This window comes from Gorilla gorilla, chromosome 8 (genome assembly GCF_029281585.2).
Source record: "Gorilla gorilla gorilla isolate KB3781 chromosome 8, NHGRI_mGorGor1-v2.1_pri, whole genome shotgun sequence".
Taxonomy (NCBI): domain Eukaryota; kingdom Metazoa; phylum Chordata; class Mammalia; order Primates; family Hominidae; genus Gorilla; species Gorilla gorilla.
In genome coordinates this window covers 63,951,561-63,971,523 of record NC_073232.2, presented here as the reverse complement: position 1 = coordinate 63,971,523, position 19,963 = coordinate 63,951,561, and the positions used below count along the sequence as shown (strand labels likewise).

The 19,963-nt window shown below is 39.2% G+C and overlaps 2 protein-coding genes across 4 annotated transcripts in view; one reads left to right on the top strand and one right to left on the bottom strand.

Annotated features, from left to right (window-relative positions):
- The window catches only part of PRKG1 (protein kinase cGMP-dependent 1), a 1,413,735-nt gene that overhangs the window by 812,263 nt on the left and 581,509 nt on the right, over positions 1-19,963 (top strand). The gene's annotated exons all lie outside the window — the stretch shown is intronic.
- CSTF2T (cleavage stimulation factor subunit 2 tau variant) lies at positions 6,262-11,221 on the bottom strand. Its single transcript, XM_004049426.5, has one exon. The coding sequence runs from the start codon at positions 10,330-10,332 to the stop codon at positions 8,479-8,481; it is 1,854 nt and encodes a 617-aa protein (XP_004049474.4). The 5' UTR covers positions 10,333-11,221; the 3' UTR covers positions 6,262-8,478.

Below are 19,963 nucleotides of genomic sequence, written 5' to 3'. Positions count from 1 at the left end.
CCCATACAATGTGTAAGTGGTGCTCAGGTAAGATAACTACTCTTAACAAACAAACAAGAAAGACAACAAGATTATGGGAGAGAATTGGGAGACCATTTAAATTTACGTTTGCTCTGTCTGTGGTTTCCCAGGTGTTCAGGAAAAGGCCTCTGAGTAAGTGCTATACTATGTAAGCCAAGATCTGAGTAAAGAGAATCAACTAGCCATTCAAAGGCCTGGGGAAAGAGTGGGTGATGAGCAAGAGAAACTCCAAGTACAGAGATGAAAATGAGTCTGGCAAATTCAATTAAATAAAACTAGGCCCAAAATACTTGTATAAGTGAGTAAGGGGCCAATGGTAGTGTGCGACATTGGTATACTTCTTAAGGCTTGTATTAGTTCATTCTTGCATTGCTGTAAAGAAATACCTGAGATGGGGTAATTTATAAAGAAAAGAGGTTTAATTGGCTCATGGTTCTGCGGGCTGTATAGGAAGCATGATGCTGGCATTGACTTGGCTTCTGGGGAGACCTCAGGGAACTTAGAATCATGACAAAGGGAAAGGGGCAGCAGGCACAGGACCAGAGCAGGAGCAAGAGAGCAGAGGGGGAGGTGCTGCACACTTTTAAATGACCAGATTACATGAGAACTCACTCACTAATAAGAGGACAGTACCATGGGGGATGGTGATAAACTATTCATGAGAAATCCACCCTCATGATCCAATCACCTCCCACAAGGCCCCTCCTCCAACACCGGGGATTATATTTCAATATGAGATTTGGGTGGGGACACATCCAAACTATATCAGGGCTATATAGGACACATAAGGATTTTGAATTTTATCCTAAGAGCAGTGTAAGCCATGAGAGGTTTTAACAGGGAAATAACATGATCTGGTTAAGGGCTTTTGTTTTGTTTTGTTTAAATTACTGTGCCTGTTATATGAAAGTTTATACAGTGGGTCATTTTCTATAATCTACATAAGTAGATTCCTAAATTGGTACAGGCTGCTTCATATTCATTCCAGGCAACAAAGTGAGATAGTAGAGAATCAGAGAGTCAGAGGTTGGCAGGTACATCAATAACAGATAAAGAAATTAAAGAATTTTGGGCCGGGCGCTGTGGCTCACACCTGTAATCCCAGCACTTTGGGAGGCCGAGGAGAGTGGATAAGGAGGTCAAGAGATCGAGGCCATCCTGGCCAATATGATGAAACCCCGTCTCTACTAAAAATACAAAAATTAGCTGGGTGTGGTGGTGAGCACCTGTAGTCCCAGCTACTCAGGAGGCTGAGGCAGGAGAATCGCTTGAACCCAGGAGGCAGAGGTTGCAGTGAGCCAAGATTGCACCACTACACCCCCCAGCCTGGTGACAGAGTGAGACTCTGTCTCAAAAAAAAAAAAAAAAAGAAAGAAAGAATTACGTTCCATTATGTATACTATCCATATCTTCATTCTAGAGCTGTTAACATTTAATATCTACATATATGAATAATATATATCATATTTTATAAATATATGTTTTTCATTGAAAAAGAAGATATTGCTATTTTGGATTAATATTTATTGAAAATGCAAACATTTGTGGGCTAAATATACTGATTGGCTTAGTTTCCTAGGACATTCCTTTGCTCAGTATAGCTCATCAAAATCCACAAAAAAAAAATGCGTCAAGATTTTTGTTTTTGTTTGCCTTGGGTTTTCCTTTTGTTGCTGGTTGATATTGCAGAAATACATGTGCCGAACCAGTTGCTAAACAGGTTTTTCTTTTTATCTTTTTTTGTTTGTTTGTTTGTTTTTGAGATAAGGTCTTGCTCTGTCACCCAGGCTGGAGTGCAGTGGCGAGATCCTGGCTCACTGCAGCCTCCACCTCCTGGGCTGAAGTGATCCTCCCACTTCAACGTCCTAAGTAGCTGGGACTACAGAGCCATGCCACCATGGCCAACTAATGAACTAATTTTTGTATGCTTTATAGAGATGGGGTTTCACCATGCTGCTCAGGCTGGTCTCAAACTCCTGGACACAAGCGATCCTCCAGCCTTGGCCTCCCAAACAGCTGGGATTGCAGGCGTGAGATACCCTGTCTGGCCTTGAGCAAGTTTTTCTTTTTTCTTTTTTTTTTTTTTTTTTTGAGACGGAGTCTCGCTCTGTCGCCCAGGCTGGAGTGCAGTGGCGCGATCTCGGCTCACTGCAAGCTCCGCCTCCTGGGTTCACGCCATTCTCCTGCCTCAGCCTCCCGAGTAGCTGGGACTACAGGCGCCCGCCACCACGCCCGGCTAATTTTTAGTATTTTTAGTAGAGACGGGGTTTCACCGTGTTAGCCAGGATGGTCTCGATCTCCTGACCTCGTGATCCACCCGCCTCGGCCTCCCAAAGTGCTGGGATTACAGGCGTGAGCCACCGCGCCCGGCCTTGAGCAAGTTTTTCTATGCTACGTTTGTCAAATTAGACACTAATATTGATCCAATCTAATAATTATGTTTTTATACTGAGTAAAAGCAGGAGTTGTAAGCTCGAAGCCTAGGAGGAGGTTAGGCTTGTGGCCAAATTGGAGAATATAAGCTGCTTCTACAGGCATTTAAGTTCAAAATTTTCAAGAAAACTGACTGGTCAAGTAAAACATATCTGTAGGCTCAATTGGTCCGCAGATCACCAATTTGAGGTTTCTTGTCCAAAGATATTTAAAACTTTTAGGGAACAAAACTTGAATAACATTGACAATAATTCTACAAGTTTCAATAGTGTAATTTCTCTGATGCTTAAAATAGATGAGGGTCTTTTTCTCTGATGATTGATAAGCATAAAAAGATGAAATCAGTTTGGATATAGGCTTAGCCAAAGATAGGAAATACATAGTATTAATAGTTGATGGTTGTATTTACTCTCCCATACAAGGTTTGTGTCTGGCAATGTTTTTAGTTCTGATTTATGTCACTATATTGATTAACATGAGAACAAGAGTGATATTTCCGATATGGAGTATGATTTAATAAATGTTAAGGCACCAAGCAAGCCTTATATTGGCCTTTTTTTTTTTTTAAATCACATTATGAACTCAACTATACCATTTCTCTGTCACCCAGGTTGGAGTGCAGTGGCGTGATCTCGGCTCACTACAAGCTCCGCCTCCTGGGTTCATGCCATTCTCCTGCCTCAGCCTCCCAAGTAGCTGGGACTACAGGCGCCCACCACCACGCCCCTGGCTAATTTTTTGTATTTTTAGTAGAGACGGATTTTCACCGTTAGCCAGGATGGTCTGAATCTCCTGACCTTGTGATCCTCCCACCTCTCCCTCCCAAAGTGCTGGGATTTACAGGCATGAGCCACCACGCCCCACCCAACTATACCATTTTTCAATGTTGGCACTCATTTTAAATGTTATTAAGGTGAGTCTGTAGGATTCACTTAAAGAATGTGTACATCGCCATACTCAGCTAATTTTTACATTTTTTGTAGAGACAGGATCTCCCTGTGTTGCCCAGGCTGGTCTTAAAGTCCTGAACTCAAGTGATCCTTCTGCCTCAACCTCCCAAACTGCTGGCATGAGCCACTGCATCTGCACGTCAGATATATTTTTTTAAATGACCAACCTTTGTAATACATATGAGATTCATTTCAAATGTCTGCAGATATTATACATACTCAATCATATAAAATTAATTATGATTGAGAATGTTGTGTATTTTTTGTAATTAGCTACGTACTTTTTATTTTTTTATTTTTAAAACCCTATGATTAAAGGGTAGTTACCTAGTTTGGGAATCTAAACCAACTCTTGGTTATAAAGGGTTGTTATTAGATGCCAGGTGTGGTGGCTCACACCTCTAATCCCAGCACTTTGGGAGGGCCAAGGCGGGTGGATCATTTGAGGTCAGGAGTTCAAAACCAGCCTGGCCAACATGGTGAAACCCCGTCTCTACTAAAACTACAAAAATCAGCCAGGTACGGTAGCACACGCCTGTAATCACAGCTACTTGAGAGGCTGAGGCAGGGAAATCACTTAAACCCAGGAGGCAGAGGTTGCAGTGAGCTGAGATTGTGCCACTGTACTCTAGCCTGGGCAGCAAAGTGAGACACCACCTCAAAAAAAAAAAAAAAAAAACTGTTATTTGGTAAATACTTGGGTGCTTTTTAATAGTATTTAATAAGCACCAGGTTTGTTATTTTTAATGATGTTACCCCAAGTGTCACTTATTTTTAAATTCATTTTATTTTGAGACAGAGTCTCACTCTGTTGCCCAGGCTGGAGTGTAGTGGCACAATCTCGACTCACTTCAATCTCCACCTCCCAGGTTCAAGTGCTTCTCGTGCCTCAGACTCCCAAGTAGCTGGGATTACTGGGGCCTGCCAACATGCCTGGCTAATTTTTGTATTTTTAGTAGAGATGGGGTTTCACCACATTGGCCAGGCTGGTCTCAAACTCCTGACCTCAAGTGATCTGCTCACCTCAGCCTCCCAAAGTGCTGGGATTACAGGTGTAAGCCACCATGCCCGACTCCCAAGTGTCACTTTTGACACAATTCATGCCCTCAAATGACATGTTATATATTGTTGTAGAATAATATCAAGAACAAACATGATAGTTAATATTTTATGAGAAAGGTAATTGGTAATATGAATATTTGTGAAGGTGAATTTTCAACCAAAGGAGTAAACTTTTGTTTCAGGGTGCATAAAAACAAACGAAAATATTTAAAGATCTGATTCAGTTAACATTTGAAATAAATATATATAAGCACATTATATAGTATGCCAATATCATGTAATATCCCTATTAACATTTAATATTAAAATTTATATTTATGGATACTTACAATATATTAATGATGTCCGTAATATGAATTAGTTCTTAACCAGAGCATTCTTGATAAGAGACTGATGAAAAAAGTAAGCTTCAACCAGGAAAGTCCGTCTAGAGATTAGCTGATATAAAGCAGTGAGAGACTGACATTGTTTTGTGAGAAGACTCTCAGATGTAACTGATAATTCAGTTTCTCTGCCACAGTAGGTTGTTGCACATAATTATCCTTAGACCTCATCAGACCTAAGAGAAAGGCCTGACACACCATAGGAAATTATGTTCTGTGTGCTTAGCTAATGTCCCATCACAGCATGGAAAAACAAGAAGCTCTGCAAGCTGTGATTATGTTAACGGTTTTCTTTCTTAAATGTTTTTCTACCATTAAAATTCTGAAAAGTGTAGTTGAAAAGCCAAACATCATCTTACTTAGATAAGTCTACTTTTGACTGGGATTCACATTGGCTTATATCTTATCAAATACTCCAAAATCCTAGGAAGTCAGCAAATATTAAAACATATTTTTGGTATTAATCATCAGTAATATGAGGGCAAGGACTAATGGGCAGACACTGATTAAAGTTGATCATTTCATAATCCCAAAAAACATGTACTGCCCAAGAGGATAAGCCTTAAAGAAGCGTTAGCAAATCACTATTTCACCCTGTCATCTTCAACTATTATGATGAATGAATTGGTGATGTTATTTTAGTCTACACATCCTAGGGAAAATTCAGGATGTGAGGGGTTATAACCAATGATTGTGTAGTAAAACACATAAAAGATTCTGATTGTGGCAATATTGCTTGCTTTATTCTTTACTATCAAATGAAATAAGGCTCTATGCTTTCTACATCAATATTGGAATGTTCAGTGATTCAGAAGTGAGGAGACTCTATTTCCTTAGCTTTCACAGAGTAGAGGTGATTGTTTTTAATAACCTATTTCTAATTGTTTTTTGAAATGGAAATAGTTGTTATAGCTCATTTGTTCTGTGTTGCATCTAAACCCTTATGAAGGCAGCATATGTGCTCTTAATGGGATTCTGCCCCCTAGTAACTCTAATAAAATATTTTGTCCTTTTCCCATCTGTGAATATGGGAATGAGATAGGCTGTCCCTGTGTTCAGTTTGTGGGAGTGGACGTAAAAAGCGCACTGCAATATAACTAATGTTTTCAGTAATGAAGATAGCTACGAGGTGCTATTGAAATACAGAGGAATTCTCTCTGGAGAACATAAGCTTAATATCTGACTATCGCCAAGATGTTGCTTATACCAACCACAAAATGGCACATCTTTATAGTTATTTCAACTGTCAAACTATATAGATAATGGCTCTAAGTGAGTTCCATCCATTCCTGCAATTTCATTAGTTCTGCCTTTTTCATTAAAAACAAAAGGTAATCAGGCCCCATGTATATCCAGAATGGAAGACTTTTGTATAATGTATTCATTAAAAATAAACATATCAGATACTAACGTCAGCCTTAATTGTATCTTTATTTTCTGCATTAAACAATGCAGAGATTTGACTAAAGACTAACATTTAATAATTTTCAGTTACAGCCCTTCAGTGAAAGCTTTGAGATAAAGCAACTAGAATCTCAAAAGTGATTGAGCCAACTCTGTGAATTAGTATTAAGCATAACTATCGCATATGTAAAGGCGAGTTATCCTCTCCAATATAGGGGAAGCATATAGGAAACATGGGAAAGTAGCAGTATGAACAAGAGTAAAAGAGGTAGTAGAAAACAACAGCATAGGGATGAAAACCTTGCAAACAAAGAATTACTAATTTAAAGTGTAAAAATTTTGCAAAGGGAAGATAACTCAATTTCTACATTTTCAGCTCTTTGTATTAAACATTTTTTCATCTGTAACTAGATATTGGTTTTTCTTCTCCATAGTAAGATCACCTGATATTTGATAATTTATGCTTTTATTACTACTTGTTTTATGATACCAACATTTATGTTCACATCCTCAAGGCTTTATTTTCAAGAAAAAATAAAGTCGTAGTAGCACAATGTGATAAGCTCCATCTTCCAACGAATTTTTAATTGTCTCATTGGTATGTATATTAGGACTAAATGGCTGTATTCCATGCAAAAAGTAAAATGAGCAGTAAGTCAAGTGAGTATTCAGGCTATATAAAAACTTCTACCTACCTGGGCCTTGATTATTCCTGGTAAGATGACTAATGATAGAAAAGTAGATTATGAAATAAGAAAACTAAAAGGCATGTTAAATGCTCTTTAGTCTAAAGGTTTTTAACTCCTGTCTGGTGGAGCAAATGGACACCATCTGTATAAGAAAGCCAGATACCAAGAAACTGAGAGTTTTACTTAGTGAAACCTTCCACTACTTATGAAAAGTCAAATATCATGTATAACTCATCCAGATCAACTGATCCCTAGACACTGATTTTTGGGAAGGATGTAAGAGAATTACTGACTCACATTTAGGGTTTAAAGACTATTGAGAAATAGGAAGGTATTGAGAGATTATTGGGTTTCATCAGAGCAGACTTAAGTAGCCTGGTTGATTTTAGATTTGTCACAGCAAAATCATGCTTGGATGCTCGAGGCCTGGCAGAACCTTGCTGGTCTCTGTAGGGTGGGATAAGTGAAGCAACATTAAACCAGGTGCAGTCCTTAATTTCTCAGGTAACATAACTTTAGAAAAAACAATTCTAATACAAGTTAACTCCTGTCTGGTTGAGCAAATGGACACCATCTATATACAAACGTCAGATACTAAGAAACTGAGATCTTTACTTAGTGAAACCTTCCACTACTTATGAAAAGTCAAATACCATTTATAACTCTAGATCAACTGGTCCCTAGACACTGATTTTTGGGAAGGATTTTTAGAGAATTACTGACTCAGATTTAGGGCTTAAAGACTATTGAGAAATAGGAAGGTATTGAGAGATTGGGTTTCATCAGAGCAGACTTAAGTAACCTGGTTGATCTTAGAATTGTCACAGCAAAATCATCATGCTCAGATGCTTGGGGCCTGGCAGAACCTTGCTGGTCTCTGAAGGATGGGATAAATGAAGCAACAGTAAATCAGGTGCACTCCTTGATTATTTTTCAGGTAACATAACTTTAGAAAAAAACAATTCTAACACAAGTGTAACCTTATCCTGTTAACTCTGTTTCAAAAATAATTCTAAAATACTAAGACAATGCTTATCCTATTGCCTCCAAAATAGGATTTTGTATTTTAAGTGGTTTACCAAAAAATGTATCTTATACTTTTGGGTAAACTTTTATTTTGTTATACAACCAAAAATCTTAAAACTATCTTAGTACATTAACGTTTTAACAGGTCAACTTTTAGTCTTTATGAGCAGTTTTCGCAAAGTTTTACTCGACATTTAAAAAATGTAGTTAACATACTGTAGACATTTCAATATTGCTGCTTATTCTTTGTAATCTTATTTGGCATAATATAATCATGTTCAGAGTTATTTTAAAGTAACTTAAAGTGAACAGACGCACTCCCTCCTCCCCCCACCCTCAATTAAAAAAAAGGAAAACAGAAAGAAAGAAAAAGAACAAAAAATAAGATTAGGTTCTAGGAGGAGGGAAACCCTAATCCAAGTGTGGGGATGCAGAAGTCAGCTTTTTGCACCCATTCTCCATGCTACAGAATAAACTTTGAGACTACAGCCAAATATTTTCTAAAACCTTTCAAGAAGCTCCAGTGGATTTCTGGATTTGTTCCTTTAAAATCAGGATACTCTGCCTTTGCTCAGGGGGCAGCATGGCAATCTGATCTGCAGTCAGTTGAAGAACCTGCATGATCAAAGCTGCCTTTTCCTGATCCTGTGGAGTGACCTGGCTCTGCCCAGGACTAAAACTGCTAGGCTGGCTTCCACCTTGCTTGCTTGCCCCCTGTATACCTCCTCCTTGTATACTGACTCCTTGTATGCCTGCCCCCTGCATCCCTCCTCCTTGTATACCTGCTCCCTGCATGCCTGCTCCTTGTATGCCTGTACCCTGCATACCAGCTCCAGGATTCCCCACCCCTGAAATGCCTGGGACCTGTCTGGGTCCCTGAGGAGGGCCACCTGCCCCTATATTAATGGGACCAGGACCCTGAATTCCACCAGTCATAGGGCCTCTTGAACTGGGGACAGGGCCCCTCATCTCCAATCCTCTTGCATCCATGCCTCTTGCTTCCATCCCTCTGGTTTCCATCGCACAGGTCTCCATTCCTCTCCTCTCCATTACACGTGTCTCTAAGACCTCAGTTTCCATGGCGCGAGTCTCCATCGCTCGAGAATCTCTACTACCTCTACCATCTATAGGTAGACCCCTTTGATCTATCATGGGGCCTCTGGGCTCTCCAATTAGCAGTCTGGGATCTCCTAATGGCCCTCCCCTCATCTCATGTGAGGAAGGGCCACGAGTGTCATGACCAGAGGCATGATGCATGGGGGGACCCTGATGGGGTGGACCCAGATAACCTCTGGGCTCCACTTCTCCAGTGACTGAAAGCAAAGTCCCTCCACGTGGGTCATTTGGAGCATCTCCTAACAGTCCTCGAGGAGGCAGACCACCAGGAGTCATGGGTCCACGAGGTATAGGAGCTCTAGGATCTGACATCTGCACTTGTCCCCGCTCTAAAGGCACTGGGCCAACCCCTGGCATTCCAAGTTGGGGCTGCATTGCTCCTCCAGGAGTTAAGGAACCAGGACCAGCTCCGGGAACTGCAGCTGGTATTGGCCCTGGAGCTGGAATTCCACCCTGGATAGGAGTCTGCATCAGAGGAGGAATGTCCTTCACAGGTCTTCTAGCCAAATGCTGAGGCTGAGGAGCTGGAGGATTCTGCTGGTTCAGCAGAACATTAGGTCCTGGGCAGAGCCCAGGGCCAGGGCCAGGACCAGGGCCAGGGCCAGGGCCAGGGCCAGAGACAGACACAGACTGAGATTTGCCTGGGATCAGTGGTGTGACATGTATCTTCCGATGCAGAATTTTCAGAGCAATCTCTGGATCCATGATTCTCATCACTACTTGTGCCTGCAACAGCGCATAAGCCAGTTGCGGATTTTGAAGTAACATGTTTCGAGCTTCCTGGTGGCTGTTTTGGACACAGAGCTTCATCTGCTTCATCAGCTCAAACATCTGCTCCGGGGGGAGACTGGCTACTGCTCTGGTAATCGATTCAGGGGCATCTTCTGGATCGATGGGATCCCCATAGGGTGAGTCAATAATGGGCGCTGCAGGCCCGAGGCTCTTTAACTCCTCCTTATTCTTTTCACTGGCAGCATTGTCCACCCGAAGCGCTCTCCCACTGAACTCCCGCCCATTGAGGTTCCGCATGGCACTAAGCGCGGTCTCCTGGTCTTGGTATTCGCAGAAGCCATAGCCCTTGGGTTTTCCCGTCTCTCTATCGTATACCAGCCGGAAACTGACAACAGAACCAACCTCCGAGAAAATGTCCTTTAACTGCTCCTCAGTTGCCTCATACGGAATGTTCCCCACGAACACGGAACGCAGTGATCGATCCATTGCCGGGTCTCTCACCGCCAAACTCGACATGATTCCGGTTGTGCAGACAGCCGATAGCGGATTCTTCGAGGCGTCTGTCCTCTTGCGACCGACACTTCCGCTGAGCAACGGAAGCGGCTTTCAAGATCCGGGCAGAAACTTTACTAATTCGCTTGAATCGTTCCGCTTGCCTGTGGAACCTGCATCCCACTAACAACTTATCTAATGCTTTCAGTCCCTGATCCTTCGTGGTTCTGTCAGCTTCTTATTACAGAGTCGCATGATTCCTTTCCCATTTTACGTTCCGCTGACTTTCTGTGGGGCTCTAACAGCCCCACTACGACACGCCTGGTACGAAATGACCACAGTAAAGATGGCCGCATAGACTTCACCGTAGTAACCGGGAGGGGACTCCTCCCTTGACGTCAAAGGCGGTTTTGCTTCCGTTCCACTGGCGGGAAACCGCCAACCGAAAGCGGATTTAAGGCGGCGTGTTTTTCGTTCTGACAAAGTATTTTCATGTGGCCTTTTATTATAGTATAGTTAAGCTAGATTTAAAATCACATTCCAGACTGAGGGAAAAGCGTAGTCGTTTCAAAGCACATTTGAGATTTGCTCCTTAAACTAAAACAGTATTATATCTCCTTTTTAGAAAAACGTTTTTGGAAATTAACTGACAAGAAATATAAACTGAAGCGTGTGCCGGCTGGGCCCTGCCCCCACTCTGTTGCTTCCTATAACCGCTGTTAATGGATGGGTGGCAGACCCTTCTAGGTTTTACCTGAGCACACGGGCAGCAGTCGTGCTATTCCTAATATTACGGTTTTCTTCCTTAATAACAACCGATTTCAATATTAATTGGTGATTAAATAAATTAGTGATTAATTAGTTATTAGTATTTTATGGCTTCAGAGTGTGGAATAAAGAAATTTACTTAACTATCCCTATGTTGATTGGTTCTGATTTTTATTATATCATGCAGTGAGTCCACCACTTCCATGAAGGGAAAAACAAATAGTGGGTGTTTGTCTTCTGCTGTTAGCTTTGCAGGTAGGAGTTAAAACATATTCAGTGTGGGGTTTCCCCGCCTGCAATTCGAAGCTAGAACTGAAGCTTGGAGAGGGCTAGGTAAATTCCCAAGGACAAGCAGCTGGAAAGAGGCAAAGTCAGGATTCTAACCCAGCTTGGTCTCGCATAGCTCCAATTCTACACTGCCTTACGTGTATTGAATATTTGAAATGAAGCTAGTGTGATTGAGGAACTGAATTTTAAATCTCATTTTTTATTTAAATATAAAAACTAATGTTCAGTAAGCTACTGGAAAACTTTTTTAGTATTTAGAACAACTTGGATATAGAATCTACTTTTGCAATAATAAATTGTGTTCTAAATAAAAATCATTTCGAAGAACACTAAGACAAAAAATAAAAATAAATAAAAAGAAAGTATTTCCAGTTAAAATTTAACATTCCGGTTGAGGTGTGCCATACATGTAACATACATGAAAGATTTTAATGATCAAATACAAAAAAATGTAAAATAGCTCATCAATTTTATATTTTTTATAAGTTGAAATGTAATATTTTTATATATTTGAGTAAAAAATTATTTTGAAGTTAATGTTATTCATTTCATTTTACTTTTTTAAATGTGGCTATTAGAAAATTTAAAATTATATGGATAGATTGCATTATACTTCTGTGGACTGGACTGCTCCAAGCCTGTGCTTCAATTCCAAAACAGAGAATTATTTTATTCTGAAATATGCCTCTTAAGTGGATTATGAAACTTTTAAATTTCAGCAAAAATATTGTATTATGTATCTTCAGTATCCTATTCCAATGAATAGATTTGACATGAGTATGATGGTTTAGCTGCAAATAAGACATCCATTTACCTTCAAGTTTTTGAAACGGTTCTGCACTTAGCTGTTCACCCAAGATGCGCGACAGTTTATATTTGCAAGTGACAAGGTTCATTTACATCACCTAATAAGATTTTCCTGCTATATCAAAGAAACGGAATAGTCACCTGCTAGCAATGTTTCCCCAGTGTGATTCTTTTATTGGGGACAAAAGGGGAGGGGTTAAGGATAGTATCATTTCAAAAAACTAAAGACAAATTTATTTTTCTTCCTTCTATACCATCACTTTACAAAGAGAAGGCATACCTTTTTTATACACATTCTGTCAAGGGTAACTTACAAGTTGAATATGTGTGTAATTGTGTGTATTAAATGTAGTAATCATGAAGATGGTAATGGGGTATTATAATATGTTGCAAAATTCACAGAAGATTGCACAGCTTGACAGAGTTTCTTTACTGCTGATACTGTCTAAACCAGTGTTCTTCACATGTATCAGAACCACCTTGAGCCACGGCTTGTTAAGTCAGATTCTGCTTTATCAGGTCTGGAGAATTTGCATTTCTAATAAGCTCTCAGGTGATGCTGATGCTGCTGGTTTGGAGATCTTTGAGAATCATTGGTCCTAGGGATTGGTAGTAGATTTTCTCATTTACATCAGACCAAACTAAATTTGGTACACTCTATTAAAAGGTTTGAGGTAAAGGTTTTTAAAACATTATTAATTTACTATTAATATACTATTCTAGTACATGCTGATCTGCTACTGAAGATACCCTGGACATGAAGACTGGGTGAACAGAGAGTAGCTGAAGGACTATGGGACAAACAAGAAGGGGGAAGTTATGACTGTAGAGTGTGCTTTAGTCACAGGCTTTCCATGTTCTCTTTAGTCCCACTATTCCAAACTAGAAGAATGGTTTGTCATGCCCCCCGTTCATACAGGACCAGTGTGACCCACCATGTAATTCCATGCCCAGAACACATAAACTAATACTTATTGTTAACTGAATGGCCCCAAATCAAGAGCTCAGATAAACCTATGTATATTTCCTGGTACCAGTACATATTTTTTTATAGATCTAACTTGGAAGAACATCCATTTTTATACTGCTTTTTTATTCCCATAAAGTTTAAATTTTAGATATTTATAGCATGGCATACACTCTGAAGAAAAGTGTACATGGTATAGAGTATGTCCAGATGTTGATTCTTTCAATAGATTGATACCAGATATATTAAGACTGATTTCAAACACACAAGAGCATCTATGGCCAAATGGAAACTGTCCTTTAATCACTTTCAGAAACTACAAACTTAATCCATTGTTCAAAATGATTTTTTTTTTTTTTTGACACAGGATTTCACTCCTGTCAGCCAGGCTGGAGTGCAATGGTGTGATCTTGGTTCACTGCAACCTCTGCCTCCTGAGCTCAAGCAATTCTCCTGCCTTAGCCTCCCAAGTAAAGACTACAGGTGTGTGCCACCACTCATGGCTAATTTTTTGTGCATTTTGTAGAGACGGGGCTTCACCATGTTGGCCAGGCTGGTCTTGAACTCCTGAGCTCAAGCGATCTGCTTGCCTCAGTCTCCCAAAGAGTTGGCATTACAGGCATGAGCCATTGCACCTGGCCTCAGACTGATTTTTGAACTTCTACCCTGAAATTGCTTTGGGCCTTCATTTGTAAGTCATACTAGAAAATCGGTACATTAACTGAAAAGTATACTTTATTTTTAACAAAGAACAGGATTATGCAACAAAATCACCCAACTTCCTGACCAGATTTGGCAAAAATATCATGCTTAGCTAATTCCAAATATCAAACCTTACATCAGAATACAAAAATTCTATACACTTTGAAGGAATTTTTTAAAAAAAGATTCACTATAGAGTGTAAGGAAAAAAGAAAAGATTCACTATAGATTCAGTAGGCAAATTCCAAAGACAAGAACTAAAAATATTTTGAGTAATGACAGGCATTTTTGAAATAAGTGTACGGGTCCTTCAAGGAATAGGTCAAATAAACTACTCCACAAAGCTTTCTATGACCTTTCTACCCTTTCCCCTAGGTTAGAAGTAATTTTGTTTTTCTTTGGATATAAACCTTGCTTATACCTTGTACCTTTCTGATTATAGTAACTCCTTTACCTTTCAGTAAAATTGCGATTTTCCTTCTAAACTATAAAATCATTATATATCCCCCTTTATCAGTTAACTAAGTGCCTCAAATTTATTATTTCATTCCATCAATATTTATTTCAAGCACTGACAATACAGCAGTGAAAACAATAGTCTACCAGAAAAGAAGGGCTGTAAATGTGGTCCTTGGTTCAGTGGCATCAGCATCACCAGGAAACATCTTAGAAATTAAAAGTTTGGGGCCCTACTCCAAATCTATTGCATCAGAAACAGAGAAATCTTTGAACAAGTTTTCCAGGTAATTCTAATGCAAGCTCAATTTTGAGAACCACTACATTATAAGATTGCAATCATAGTTGCCAGGCACAGTGACTCACGCCTGTAATCCTGGCACTTTGGAAGGCGGAGGCGGGTGGATCATTTGGTCAGGAGTTCAAGACCAGCCCGGCCAACATGGTGAAATGGTGAAACCCCATGTCTACTAAAAATACAAAAATTAACCAGGTGTGGTGGTGCATGCTTCTAATCTCAGCTATTTGGAGGCCAAGGTTTGAGGATTGCTTGAACCTGGGATGTGGATGTTGCAGTGAGCTGAGATCACACCACTGCACTCCAGCCTGGGCAACAGAGTGAAACTCTGTCTCAAAAAAAAAAAAAAAAAATTAAATAAATAAATAAAATAAAATTAAAAAAAGAATGCAATTATAGTATAGTAGCTGATAGATGATAGATAGATAGATAGATAGATAGATAGATAGATAGATAGATAGATAGATGTTTTGTTTTCACCTCTGTATCCTCAGCACCTGGGATAGAGCTCAGCACAGGTGGATGTTCATTATATATTTGTTGAATGAATGACAGGAAATGACTTTAAAGTTTGCTAATTCACAAATGTTTCATTTTACCAAGGACGGAACCTGTGGCATTGAATAACGTGCCTCAAATCAAAGAGAAGACATGCTGCCAGGACCCTTGTCATTTTATTCCTAGGTCAGTGATAGTTCTTCCATGTTGCCATTTGATGAAATGGATATGCAATAAAGTATGTAGAGATGGAAGAGAGTGATATGGTTTAGATTATCAAGGAAAGCTTTCTGATGGAAATGAGATTTAGGGATGGGTTATAATCTGGCATAGATAGGTAGAAGATGAAGAAAATAAACCAGAAGCTAGTAATAGCCAACTCAAGAAATTGGGACCTGGTGTTTTTTATGGCCTCAGAGGAAACCAAGAGAGTTGGTGAGGAGTGTGACAAAAGATGGACTTCTGGGACAGATTATAAAAGGTTTTGAAGTTCAGATTCATGAATGTGAACTTGATGTGAGAGTCAGTAGGCTTCCTTCACCACCCCCTGAAACATGAACATAGAATAATAATGGCAGAGGCTTAAGAATACCAAACTTATCTAATCCTTTTCTATATATTTTCTACCAAGGCTGTTCTTTTTTAATACCTTATAACTTTTCATCTAAATTGTGGTGGTTGTTCTTCCTATATATAACACACTCTATTATGTAGCTTCATTCTCATTACTTCTCTCCATCCCTTCACATATTCTCCTCTGGCTAAATTGTACCACTCACTTTTTATCATACATGATCTGTATTTTTTCACCTCCTAGCTTTTTGTGATACTATTTGTCAGGGATGCTTCCTTTTTTCCTCTTCTTCTCTTCCCTCCCCCATGTTTAAATCTTTCTGTTCTTCAATGTTCACCTCAAAGACTTCCATTTAGAGTATTGGTTTGGTACTCATTATCTTCTATATTAGAGGTATCAATATTCTTGTATTACCATAAAATCCATATCTGATTGATATTCTCCACAATGCCTGGTCCAGTGCCTTTTATATTCCAAGCACTTAGTAAATATTTTTAAATTAATACAAGATCATCTTACAATAACAAAATATAGATGTTAACCAAATGATAATTTAGTGCCTTTTGCTTACAAAATACTTTTCTCTGGGTTCCCACATTTAGTCTTGATAACTGTCTTATGAAGTACATGCAATTGTTTCCTGATTTTTAACACTGAAGAAACTCAGAGAGTTATTACGTAGAACTTTACCTAACAATGGACTCACTCAAAATACAGATACTTTATAAAGGCAAACTCTGAGCACTTAGTAGGGAGAAGGCTCTTTGATAAATGCTTTATATAATATAATATTTTATTCTTTCTGCAACCTTTTGAAGATAGGCAGTCATAGTTCCTCAATTTATAGGTAAAGAACAGAGGCACAGAGAAGTTAACTAGTGTGCCTATGTCAACTAGCAGAACGAGGATTTGAACACAAACCATTTGGCTTAAGAAATCAAGCTCATAAATCATTGTTCTATTGAATGAGTTGCCTAAGGATACATAGCTACTAAGTGGCATAACGACAACCTGAAAGCAGGTCTCCTGAATTTGAACTTTCTATTTCATAAGTAGTACAGTAATCACAAGTTATTGACGCCTGGGCACCATCTCCCTTGGCATTTTTCCTGATTGTCTCTGAGTGTAACTAATTGCAGTTGTGACATCACAGTCAGTGCTGTGGTAACAGATGGACTGTGAGGTATAAAGACTAAAGCAATAGAGAAAATGTTTCCTTTTTCAATTTGCAGGACTATAGTTAAACTTCACATAAATACTTTTATAAAGCATCCAGTTAGATAAAGCATGCATTTTTCCATAAAATGAAAGAGCTCAAATTAATTTGGTATATAACTTTTTTTCCCAAAATGCTTAGTGTATTTAATATGAAACAATGTACAGAGGAATAAAAAGCAAATTTCATGTACTCAAACTCCTAACCTCAAATGCTCCACCTGCATTGGCCTTCCAAAGTGCTGGGAGTGAGCCACGATGCCTGGCCCTGAATTTCATTTACTTATACACAGGATGAATCACTGTTATTGGCAAGTGCAGATTACATGAATTTGGGGCTGCTGGGAGTCTGCCATTTCTGGACTTGAGGTTGAACAGAACCAAATGTTCTCCCTGGAAGGAATTGCGAAGTCCAGCCCATTTTTTTTTTTTTTTTTTTAATAGATAAAGAAAAGAAAATGACGCCCAGGAAAGGAAAGAAATTAGACCAGGCTCAAATGTCCAGTTACTGATCCAGCTTGTAAAAGGATTTAGATATTCAGATTTTTCTCATCCAAACTATACTCTCAGCACTTAGAAAAGGCAGTAGAGTGAAGGAATTAAGAACACAGAGATTTTAATGTCAGAATGACTTAGATTGGCTACCTAGTTCAACAAGTAATTTTGTGGCCTTGTACAAATTACTTCATCTCTCTGTGGTTCCATTTCCACATCTTTTAAATGAGAGTAATGTCACCTGTATTGGATTATTGTGTGGAATACACGATATACTTATATTTTTATTATTCCTTACGTTGTATGGTCATTATTAATCTACATTGGTTATATAGTAATAGTAGATGAAGTAGCATCTTATGTGGAAAGAGACACAAGTTTTAGTCTGATGCTATTTATTTGGGGGCCTATATCTTTATTTTTATTATTGAAAGGCTTGTACTAATGGTCTTGTCAGATTATATTATTTTCAAGTTGTACAACCTTAACACTGCCATTTTAGCCTTTGGTAGATTTGTAGTTGAAATGGATACTTTTTAGGCTTGATCCCATAGAATACTTCAATGAGAATTTTACCGATCATCTTGGTGCACATTAGGTTCTTGTACTAAACCATGAAATGCACTCTTCAAATATGTAGTCGGCTAGAATTCCACTTGTCCATTTTTATTAAAAGGGCCTGCCTGAACTTTGACTGTGGAGGATATAGGCTTATTTAACACCACATCATTCTGCCACACAGGTACCTATTCGAGCGCATAGTCCTGTTCAGGGTGATATTAGGAATACTACTTTTAAGTGTGCACTGGCAGACGTAGGCCGTTTATTCAAACATAGAAAGGCATAACTAATTAGACAAGAAGCAGAGCTCCCTTATTCGTGCTTCAGGCTGTCACCCGAAGGAACGCAGAAGTATCCTCATAAACTGTGGAAAACTACAAGCCCTGTAACTAGGTCTGAATAAAGATACCCTATTTAAGTGGAACAACGCATGAATCTTTTTTTTTTTCCTGTGACCAGAACAATACAACACCTCACTTCAGAGAAATGTGTAAACTGCCACTCACTTCAGAAATTTGGCTAGTATATCTCTTCTGAGGCTAGGTTGGTCTGAGAATGTGCCTATATTTGTACCAAGTTACAGGAAAGAGGCCTTTCTGAAAACATTTGATTCCAGGCTCAGACTGTTGAAAACAACAAATGTCAGTTTAACAGAATATATTTTAGATTCATTATCACAGTTGAATGATCCTTGAAAAACATTACATCAAGAATTCCAGTTTAAATTTACCTTCTAACTCTGGATTCTTGAGTTAGAAATTAGAAAACCTAAAATCTAATGTTTATAGGAATGTAGTAGCTAGCATTTTATGATACAAGTACAGAAACCAATTGCAACCAAGGTAAGCAAAGGAAGTGGTGGTTATTTTCATGACATTTTGTTATCTCTCAGAACCCACAGAAATTAATCTGCTAGGCTGCTGTATTAGAATACCACAGACTTAAACAGAAATTTATTTTCTTACAGTCCTACATGCTGGAAGTTCAAAATCAAGGTGCAAGTAGGTTAGGTTTTTCCTGATCCTCTCTCCTTGGCTTGCAAATGGCTGCCTCCTCAGTGTCCTCACATCACCTGCTGTGTGCATGCACTCTGGTGTCTCTTCTTTTCCTGTAAGAACACCCATTGTATTAGATGAGGGGTCCACACGTATGACCTCATTTAATTATAATTATCTCTTTAGAGGCTCTGTCTCTAAATGCAGTCACATTGTGGGCTAGGGCTTCAACATATGAATTTTGAGGGACATAATTGACTCCATAACAAGCAGTAATGCAGTAACCTCTAGGAAAAGAAAAAATGGGTAATTGTTGGCATTCAGAATACTCTATTCCCATCTCTTTCTCTCTCTCTCAAAATCTTTGTCTCCCACTCCCTTCCTCACTCCCTCTTCGCTGCATCTCTTTGTACATTTGTGGCGGTTTTCCTCTGTTGAAGGATCAGATCTCCTATTTCTCTCTCTAGTCCATTGTCATTCCAGTTTTCTGGAACTGGGAATCTGAGGGTCCAGCTTTATTCTGGTGTGTATCTGTGATTCAATTCAGCATTGTTAAGAGGTTGGAGCCAGAGTGATAGTGAGACCGTTTACTAGTCTATGTCTGCTGGGGCCCGGTAGTCAGCTGGAGCAGGAGGAAGCCTACAGACCTTTGCGGTGCCAGTTGTTAACCTCCTTTACCTTCCAGGTCATGGAGAGGTCAGGAGACTGACTTAAGGGGCTTGAGGGAGCATCTATCATCCTGTACCACTGGTGTAGCCATACTGGTTACTGCTGAATATCTATCCTGGTTGACCATGAATTCCAAAAATACTTTGGTGACCTACTCCTATGAAGGAAGGGAGCAGTTAAAAGGGCTGTTTTGAGCTAGACAGCCATTTCCAATGCACATTCTGCCAGAGAAAGTTTGTCCACAACCTTCCTCTAAATCATTCTCTCAATCTCTGCAAAACATAAAACATTATTTCCAAAAATAGATCATTTTCTTAGAAATGTTTAAATGTGGACTTCCAGTTAGAAAAATGGTCTAATAT